General features: G+C 36.2%; 1 protein-coding gene across 1 annotated transcript in view; it reads right to left on the bottom strand.

The window, feature by feature from the left end:
* Window positions 1-4,448: 4,448 nt before the first annotated feature.
* Window positions 4,449-10,685, bottom strand: part of IQUB (IQ motif and ubiquitin domain containing) — a 52,994-nt gene continuing 46,757 nt past the window's right edge. The window contains exons 12-13 of the mRNA XM_081800167.1: window positions 9,857-10,042; window positions 4,449-6,152 (exon numbers count right to left, since the gene is read on the bottom strand). Coding sequence (XP_081656293.1) covers window positions 5,970-6,152; window positions 9,857-10,042 — 369 coding nt within the window. The 3' untranslated portion in view covers window positions 4,449-5,969. The remainder of the gene's footprint in view (window positions 6,153-9,856; window positions 10,043-10,685) is intronic.

Here is a 10,685-nt window from a genome sequence, read left to right as displayed (position 1 = left end):
CACTCAAACTGGTTAATTTGAGAAGTATTTAGAAAAAGATTTGTTTACAAAGGGAAGGGCACTGTTTAAGGAAATCAAAATGAAAACCTGAAACACCTTAAACCTAACTAAAAAAGAAAGCAATTCACCCATAAGCTGACGGAGTAAAAAGAAGGAATGAATCTCAGAATTCAAAGGGAGCTATAGAGTAGAAGGGCTGACCATGCAACCAGAGATATGGTCTTAGGCACATAAATGCAGTCACTGACAATAACAGATCGAAAAGACAGAAGAAGCCAGGGGAAAAACACCGTACCTCTGTCTGTCTTTCAGACCTCAAATGTCCTGCTGATGCTTCCCATTGACCAAAGACAACTGGAGGACATTACATAGTCACTGATGCAGTGCATAAAGAGCAGCCTCTCAGGGCACAAAGGAGAGAGAAGGGTGGAAGGTAGATCTGAAGAAGCAAATGAAGAATATCCAGCAAAAGCCATGTTATTTTATCTTCTAATATTTTTAAATTTTATTTGCTAATATTTTGTTTAGGATTTTTGCATCTATATTCATTGTGAAGTTGGCCTATCACTTTCTTTCTTGTACTAAGCCTTGTCAAATTTTGATATCAAGGATGTGTTGGCCTCATGAGTTTGGGAGTATTCATTCTTCTTCTATTCCTTAGAAGAAGAATATCTATAGAATTAGAATTCTTTGTTCTTTCAATGCTCAATTGTGACACAAGACAATTTTACTCACATTACACTTTGGGCAAAGCATGTTATATAATCCTGCCTCATTTCGAGAGCATGGAGAATTGCAATCAGTCACCTAGCGCTCCTGGAAAGAGAAAATAAACAATACTTTCTACCTCTTGACTTACTTCTCTTTTTTTCATTTTTAAAGTTATCTGGGTCAAGAACTGTGAAGGGTCTGAGACACTAACCAATTACAAGCTAACAAATTTGCCTGCCAGAATTTCATAGATGACAGCGGAAGACATGAGACTCCTGGGTCAGAGATGAAGCACAATTCATTGTTCACAGAAATAGCAGCAGCCAGAATATCAGCATTTTGCCCTAATTCCCCCAGGGTGATATAAAGTCCGGATGACACAAGCACACACATTGCAGGGTAGAAATACTAGGCGTAGAAACTCTGAATCTTTTATAGCGAACAGTAAACACTATCCCTATCTTCCAAGACTGCTTGCTATACAAACATCCTTCAAAATAAGTCTAAAGAAAAGAACTACTATCTCTGCTCAAAAGAGATGCAGAAGTGCAAGAAGCCTATGGAGAATGGTTTTTCAAGTGACTTTTTAAAAACTTACTTTTGTATCTAACAGAGATTAATTATTCATTTATATTGTGAATAATAATTTATCAATATAAAGTAACTCCCTTTGCTCTGCTATTTTTCTTCTCAGTTTCATCCTTGAAATTAATATTACCAACATTTTTTGTTGTGTGCTTATATGTGACTATTACAATTTTACTAAATATCATTACTTTTAACCTTTATATGTCATTTCATTTGGGGTACATATCTGGTACAGAGCATTTAGTTTACTCTTTTGATACAATATAATAACTATCCTTTACTAGAGAACTTTAACATATCTGAATTTATGCACTGTGATATTTTTAACCTGTTTTTTCTCTAATATGTACTTCTTCCTGCTAACCTTGGAAAACAAAACCAAAACCCTTTATTTCACAATAGTTCTCAAGTTTGTTGTTGTTCCCTTTTTCTCTCTAGAAATGTGTTTATAATTTCATCCTCATTCTGCTAGCAGTTGCCTTTAAATTTTTAAACTAAATATTCGAATATCTACTTTCCTACCTATCTGTTGACCCTTCTCCCATTAAAAAGACTTGGAACACTTTCCATGAGAGACTATGGACTCTGAGAAACAAACTGAGGGTTCTAGAGGGGAGGGGGTAGGGGGATGGGTTAGCCTGGTGATGGGTATTAAAGAGGGCACATACTGAATGGGGCACTGGGTGTTATACGCAAACAATGAATCATGGAACACTACATCAAAAACTAATGATGTAATGTATGGTGACTAACATAACATAAAAAAAAAAAAAAACTTGGAACACTTTCATCCCTCTGAACCCAGACATTTTATTGGAATAGTCAGGCTATTATTTTTGTAGATTTTTTTTTTGCCGTATAGATGCTCGAGGAATTATTTTTGTTCATTACATTGTTTCATACAAATGATCATTTAGAAAGGATCTTGAGGTTGTAGCACTCACTGCCATTTCTCATTTATGATATCATGCCCATACCTTACTTCTACAGTCTTAAGGTCGGCTGGAGTACAGAATGGGTACGCAGAGATTCATGATATGCTTTCCGCTTAACAATGTCTTTCTATTGTCTTCATAAATATTTGCCCCAAAGTAAAATGCTTAGGTTATTTTTTTTTTACCCTCAAAATTCAAAATCCTTCAATAGAAATGTTCCTCCCTTCTGGCATTTAGTGTTGGAGAAGAGAAATCTATGATGTTGCTATTGATTTTATTTTCTTGTGGCTAACTTTTCCTCTCCAACTTTGAATGCTTACAGAATTTGTCCAATATTCTTGAAATTCAGAAATACCATGAGATTGTGTCTATATTAATTTTCCCAGTACTTGGTAGATTCTTTACACAACTAAAGTTATATGTATTTTTATCTTAGGAAAATTGGCTTTAAGTCTCTCTTTGCTAATTGTTTCTTCTTTTTTATTCCATTCTAGGCTCATATTATCTCTAGTGTAGTTAGAGCAAGATTATTAAACTTATTATTTTTGCTCATCTACTTCATTAATTTGTCCTTTTCCTCTAAATTCTAGGGAACTATCTTGAGCTAATCCATCAAATCTTTATTTTAGATTCATCTTTAAAGTACCAAATCTGCTGTTCATTGCCATCTATGTGTTGTTTTTTGGTAATTTAGCAATTGTTTATCTTGTGTAATAGCAATTTTCCCCAGTATCATTTTTTGCCCAAAGGATGAAAAATGCTATCAAATATCCTTAACATGAATCAAGAGATTTGATAAATGAATATTTGTTCTCATTCCTCAGAAGGGTCCCTTTTTGATTTTTGAATCTCTATCTATCTAGTGACTATTCTTCATCAGCTTGTTTTTATAATTTGCAGATATAAAATTCTGTCCTATTATATTATTTAGGCATCTGTCTATATAACACAGTCCTCATAAAGGAGAAAGAAGGAAACACTTTCTATAGTTTCATTTGTTAGTGGACCAAGGGAAGTATCATCATCAGGTCCTAAACTAGAGGAATGCAGATACTATGAAGGCAGGAGAACCAACTGCTAAACGAGCTGTTGCTTCCGGTATGCTAGAGTTAGGTTTTTAGTGGGTAGCAACCTGACTTTTCCCCCACTGACGGCTCTCTAATCAGATACCTCTTCTAGCCCCTTCTGCTTTGGATTTTCAGATAGCTGTCTAAATTGAGAACTGTACTTCCAGAAGGATTAAAAAGCGTTTACCAGATTATTGGGGAAAGTCTGTTCTTGAGCTGTTTTTCCCCCTTAGTGGTTATTCTCCCAGCCCTATAGGTACTGCCCCTTTCCCTACATGAATTCAATTGCTCTAGCTGGTCCACCCCTCTCTGTTGTATTCCACAAATCTTCCATACCAGGAGCAAATGCTATCTAGTCAGTTGCTTCATCCCTAGGGTAAATAATGGAATTCCCAAAGACCCTTATTTGCCCCTATCTGAATATTTCTCCCTTGATGCTTGCCTCCCCAGCCCTTTCTTCTCTAAGATAGGATGTTCTCGTACACTGTCTTGTGAAAATCTGGTCATTTACATTCCAGTGTAAACCCACTGTTGTCTGCTTTGAATTGCTACCTGTTTATTAGTGATCAAAATGGTCTCCAATCTAACCCCATCTATAATTTGCCATTTAGAAAGTTCCCAGAATGTCTGAATTGTGCATGGAAACCTGAAAATAACATCATTATAGCACTTCCCTCCTTGATGTTTATTTCCTTAAAAACAATCACCATGTGCCATGATTTTGCTAAATAAAAAAATAATTGTAGGGCGCCTGGGTGGCTCAGTTGGTTAAGCGACTGCCTTCGGCTCAGGTCATGATCCTGGAGTACCGGGATCGAGTTCCGCATCGGGCTCCCTGCTCAGCAGGGAGTCTGCTTCTCCCTCTGACCTTCCTCCTTCTCATGCTCTCTGTCTCTCATTCTCTCTCTCTCAAATAAATAAATAAAATCTTTAAAAAAAAAAATAAAAAAAATAATTGTAGATGTCCTAGAAAATATGTTGCTGAAATACTGGCAAATATTTATGTAGAACAAATATTAATATTTAGATTGAATTCCTTGAGCACTAAACTGAATAGAACAGCTCATTAACTACTGATGGGAATTAGGAGAAAAATTCTCCCCTCACCCCTCTCTCTCTCAAATTATGTTGTGTGTGTGTGTGCGTGCATAGGCGCGCTTGTGTGTGTGTGTGTGTGTGTGTGAAATACTGCTACTTGAGTTACAGAGCTTCACTTTAAATTCTTTCTCTCTAGCAAGATATCTTCTATTTAGTCATCCAGATCCTCTATCCCTATTATCTACTCCACTCTTTGCCCTGAAACTGCATGAATTATGCCAACAGAATTCTATTTCTCCTGCTTTCCTTCTGGGTTCTACCGATGGGAAATGCAAGCAGGAGACTAGAGGAAGGGAGAAGTGTGAAATCAGAGTATTTATTTCTCCAGTTCATGAGACCACCTGGGTTGACTATCCCATGACAGTTGGTTTCTGATTCTCTCAGTGATCATCTTCATACCAAGCATTCTCAGACATCTCCCTCCGCAGGTTCATTTAAGACTAGGGGTCGAGACAGCTTATCTCATATTGGCCCTGAGTTCCTGCACTATTCCTTTAGTTTCCCTAAATACTGCCCACACGTTATAATAAGTCCTTTGTAAATATACCCTCCTTGAATTTTCCTATTTTGAGTGTGCTATTAATTTCCTATTAAGACTGACACACATACCCTGTTCATCACTGTAGGTCTCTGACATGCATGTAGTCAAGGTTATTCCTTTGGCTTATTGGGGATGGGGCTGTTACAGTTTACTTAACCAAGTTTGTCCTTCCTCCAGAATGTCATCATTGCCCCATTGGGAGTTTTCTTCCCATAGGATAAAATATAGTTCTACTGTTTACCCTGTTTTCCAGCATGGAATGCATTTGTTTGTTTGTTTAGAAATAATTCCAGTTGTTTTACTGGGATTTTAGGAAGGATGGAAGGTAAAAGTAGAAAATAAAAAGTGAAGATTCACTGGGGCGCCTGGGTGGCTCAGTCATTAAGCGTCTGCCTTCAGCTCAGGTCATGATCCCCGGGTCCTGGGATCGAGCCCCGCATCTGGCTCCCTGCTCGGCGGGAGCCTGCTTCTCCCTCTCCCACTCCCCCTGCTTGTGTTCCCTCTCTCGCTGTGTCTCTCTCTGTCAAATAAATAAATAAAATCTTTGAAAAAAAAAAGTGAAGATTTAAATCGCTGTATTAAAACATAGCATTTTTTATCCTACCTGTAAAGATTTTTAAGAAAGAGAATTTTATGTTTCCTATCATCCATATACTGACTATTCTACAACTACATTTAACCTAAAATAAATTATTTGAGTTGAAAGTTAAAACTAGCTTTTGTTTGTGGTTTTATAGCGTACTTGAAATTTTTTAAAAATTTTAATGTGAAAATATGAAAAATAAAATGTTCTCTTTGCCTTAAAATATTAATTTCAGGAACAAAACTGTATTTCAGTTTTCACGAAATGTCTAACAATAAAACATTTATATAGGGATGTTTTGTCTTCATACAACTTATGATACTATGAGAAACAAAAAACAATTAAAATCAATAAAAAGATAAAATTCTATTTCCATACTGTGTAGCCGCTGTATTCCTCTATTAGCAGTGGACAAAAATGCTGATCATCAAGTAGTCCTGGATCTTCTAGGGACTAGGCCTCTGGGACACTATAATCTTAGGAGCTGTTTCTGAGTGATATTTCTTTCTGATCTCATCTATTTCACCATCATCAAGTACAAATGAAGCCAGCGCTGGAATTTGAGAAAAATAGTTCTTAGCCAGGATATGTTTGTGTTTGATCTTGTGAATAAACAAGGGTTCATATCCCTGAAAAGAAAAGAAAATCAAATTCTATTAAATGTCACAGATATATTTTGCCAAGCAAAAAAATAAAAACACTTTCATATCTCGGTGCCTTTACTTATCTGTTCTCTCAGCCCAGAGAACGCTGCTTCCTACTTTGTCTGTCATCTTTCAGGGCTCGGCTATGATGCTCTAACCTTGAGGCCTTTCCTGACTCTCCTCCTCTGACCTCTGAGTCCAAACTAATCCCTCCTTCCTCTCACTTGCAAGTACTATTATGTATTTTAATTGTAATATTTAGTTCATTCTGTCTTCAATTTTACTACCTGCTTGAGAGTCTCTCCATTATAAGAAATACTCCTTGAAGGTTCAAACTGGGTTTTTTTAATATAAGTGTCTATCAACACCACCCAAGTTCAATTATTTTTGAATGAATGATTTTGTCACCTTGTTTCACTCTTTAAATCTACTTCAACACTGATACAATTACCAGCTTTTGACTGAGTTATTTTTTCTAAAATTGGTACTTATATCCCAATCTCCAGGGTCCAAAACAAAGATCTCAATGGTATTTTGACAGTATAAACTTCCTTTGCTCCCCTTTTACTGCCTTAGATTCCCACCTCATGAGTCCATTTTCTGTTTTCTAAATAGAAAATAACCTTTCTGTCTTTATCAAGCCTCTGTACCTTTCCACTTTAATTCTTAATTAATGTTTAGGCTTCTTGTCTCTCCACAGCTAGCACAGAACTTTGAACTTTTTCTGTTATGTAGCAATCCACCGTATAAGACCATCTGTCTTCTAATGAGAGTGGCAGACTGCTTGCTGCCAACCCAATATCCACTCTCTATTCCACTGGTATTTAGAGGCCTGATTTTGTATTTTGTGATGTGCTCAGCTTTCCTAGCCTTTATTCTAGCGAGGGGTGGGCATGTGACAAGTTTCAGGCCATTATACATATGTGTATATATAGAACAGAAGCCATTGGACAAAGCTTACAAGAAAGCTTTTTAAGAGAATGCAGGAGATGATGTAGCTATTTTATCCCTAAGAGTCCACAAGCATGAGAATGAAAGTCAAATGTTAAGTACAGCTGAAGAAAAAGTTAGAGGGCCTGGGTTTCTGAGAGCATTGTGGAGCCACCATCCGGACCCGAGACTGCCAACCTCTGTACTTCTTGCTTGATGGACACTAACTTCACATTTGATTAAGTCATTATCAATTGCTTAGTATGTTATTTGCAACCAAACTTGAATACAACTGAAACAATGAAGAATTGTGTCCATTACACATCCTGGTTTTTCTCCAAGCTCATAGCACAGTATGAGGAAGGCACATTCAAAAGAAAATTCTGGTTGAATTAATAAATACCATCTATTTCCTTTATTAATCTTATCAACCCTTCTTTTCAACCAAATCACAAATACAACTTGTACCTCCTCTTAAAATCTGTCTTCTAAAAGTAAGACATCCCTCACTAAAGATCCTTCCATTGTGTCAAAACAAAGGTAAAGAAAGCCTAGAGAAAAGGAGCCAAAGCACACAATATTCTGGCAGAGAGTATTATGTAGGAGAATACTGGGCTTGTTTTTAAGTTTCCTCTCTACAGACACATATAATAGGGCAAAATACTCATCCTTTGCACTAAGTGTGTTCTACCACTTCTTAGTCCTTACGTCATTAAGAAAACTAACACATTTCTATTACGCAACATTAAATTACATGTGTACAGAACTTTATAGGTTTTCAAAGCACCTTTATAGAACAAAAATGTAATCATTAAAGGTAAGATAAGCATAGTATGGTACATACAAGCAAAGGAACAATAAGCAACTTTTAAAGAATAATATGGAAAGATATCCAATATATATTATCCCCTTTTCATATTATCTCCTTTTTACAGATGAGAAAACTAGGGCACTGAGACATCAGCAAATTTGCTCAACCTCTCTCAGCTCCTGAGTGACAGAGCCAGAATTCAACGAGGGCTGCTCTGATCCTCTGTATTGATTTCATGTTTTTAGCTGACCTTTATAAAAATTTATGATGCAAAGAAGGCAGGTCTTAATGTCCTATAGATTGATTATTAGTGACAGACATGGGGAAATACTGGGTCAGGTCTCCTGACTTTAAATCCACTGTTGTTCCTACTTTGACCAATGTGCACACCACAAGAAACTGCTCTGCCTCATTTACGTTCAGAGAACAGAAGTCTTTTTCCAGGCTTTTCCTATAACTTGTGTCATGACTGCAGGGAGCCAAGATTATTTTAAATTTTAAGCATTTTTTTACTTACTGGGAAAGCAAATATCTCTGTGCATTAAGGAAATTCTAGAAATGCTTTAACTTGTGGCAAGATATAAACTATTCTTTAACGAGGCTGAAAATTAATATTTACAAGATTAATGTAGGCCAAAACCATAAAAAGGCATTTTTTTTTTTTTTAGTTTGTCTGGTTGAGAACCTTAGCTCTATTTATAGAAATTCAGTAAGATCAGTATCCTGAAATTAGAAATGCATGTGAATAGAACATTTAATTTGGTACTGCAGTAATTTGATTGAATACACAAAGGGAGTGTGTGGATTAATTGAAGCAGTAGAATATCAGCTTTGGGAATGAACTTCAATCCCACTATGGGTCCTAGATGAAATAATATTGTAGTGTTGGCTATGCCTCCAGTGATTAAATATTTATGAAGCAGTTGAGTTTACTAAATATAATATTTAACACAGTTTCAGTTTCATGCTGCTCTTTCTTTCGATCCCTAGAGTGAAATTTTTCTTAGCCTGGCTTCTACTAGAAAATTATTCAAAAAAGCTAAAAATTTAACTAGTTTCTCCTCCTTATACCTTCTCCCTCCCCAATAAAAACACAAGCAGGGAATAGCACCATTCAAAATGACTATTAAATTTGAAGTCATTTCTTTCTCTTAACTGACATTTTGAATGAAATTAATAGTATAGAAATTTAATCAATAGAAGGCAGAGAATCAGTATCAGCTGTTGGAATCCTAAACTTGCTCAGTGTCAGTGAAGCTCTCTGATGAACTCAATTCTGCTCATCAAAATGTTTTACAGATTGCATCTTGTAAGTTACTAAAATTAAATGGTTTTGAATTTTTACAGCGCATTCCCCACTCCTAGTCAGTTGGGAGAAAATGAAAAATGGAGCCTCAAAACCATATCCCATCCGTATGATTTCCATTTAGAGCACAAGATTATGAGAAAAATTTGAGAATTTAGTGTGCTTTTTAGGCAGACTCATGATGGTTAATCAAAGAAGGGCAGATTCTAGGTTATATAATATCTATCTGGTATTTCATTTATTCATTCAACAAATACTCACTAAACCCCTAGTCTGTGACAGGCACTGGTGTAGTTTATTAAGAGATATAGACATGAATAAGCTAAATAAAATCCCTGCCCTCATGGAATTTACCATGGAATGACATGCTCAAACTTGCTATTATTAGCAGAGAGGGGAATCAAGTTTAGATACTTATAAGATGTTTGGATCTCTTATCTTGTCTTTTTCTGTGCCTTAGCTTCCTTTTAATTTTAATCTCAGCCATACATACCATCCACACATTTTGTTACTGTTATTCATTCTCTGTTTCTTAATCCAATGGAAGTATGTAAATTATTCATGGAATGTAGTAAAAGGCAGTCAAGTTATCCTCTAATATTTTCAATGATTAAATTAATTCCTCAAATTCTACTTTCTTACCTCTTCAATACTTGTTAGCTTGAGATGAGCAACACCTTCATCTTTGGTAAGAAGAATGCAGTTCCAGGGGGACCATTCCAAGGACTTATCCCACCTGACCATGACCAGATCGTTGAGATCCTTCCAGGCACTGAGCACTGACTGCGATGCCCAGATGTTCTCTACCAGGTACTGAATATCTTGTAGCTGCATGTCGAAACAAGTTTGAAAAATCATGTTTTCTTCTAAACATAACACTTCTTTAAGATTATTCTATTACTTGAGGAAATAATCACATTGAGTATATGTTTAAAAGAGAAACATTATTCATGAAGTTTTTAGTGCTTCTTACAGCTTATTTTTTGCCAAATCTCTGCTCACTCTGCCCAAGCTACATTATCAGTTTCACAGTCATGATTGCATCTTTAACCCAGAGAAAGCTGAATGTATTTCTTCCAGTATGCTAATTTTACCTTACATGTAAATGGTATTCAGTGCTTTTCAAAATGTATTTGCCACTATCCTTATCCTTATCCTAACCCTTATCCTCAGGGTTATTATAGGTCATTTTTTTCCACTTTACAAATGAAGAAACTGAGATTTGATAAAGATTAAGCAATTTGCTTAGTGTTATTAAAAAGACTGTTGTTTTAATGAAAAAAGAAGGAAAATGGGGGAAATGAAGTAACGGTTTAAAAACTTTTTTTAAATCAGAGGGGGAGACGAACCATGAGAGACTATGGACTCTGAGAAACAAACGGAGGGTTCTAGAGGGGAGGGGGATGGGGGGACGGGTTAGCCTGGTGATGGGTATTAAAGAGGGCATGTATTGAATGGAGCACTGGGTGTT

This window comes from Leptonychotes weddellii, chromosome 12, assembly GCF_054177405.1.
Source record: "Leptonychotes weddellii isolate Sample4059 chromosome 12, ASM5417740v2, whole genome shotgun sequence".
Classification (NCBI taxonomy): Eukaryota; Metazoa; Chordata; class Mammalia; order Carnivora; family Phocidae; genus Leptonychotes; species Leptonychotes weddellii.
Note: the sequence above shows the minus strand (reverse complement) of the source record. Positions and strands in the feature narration are given on the sequence as shown.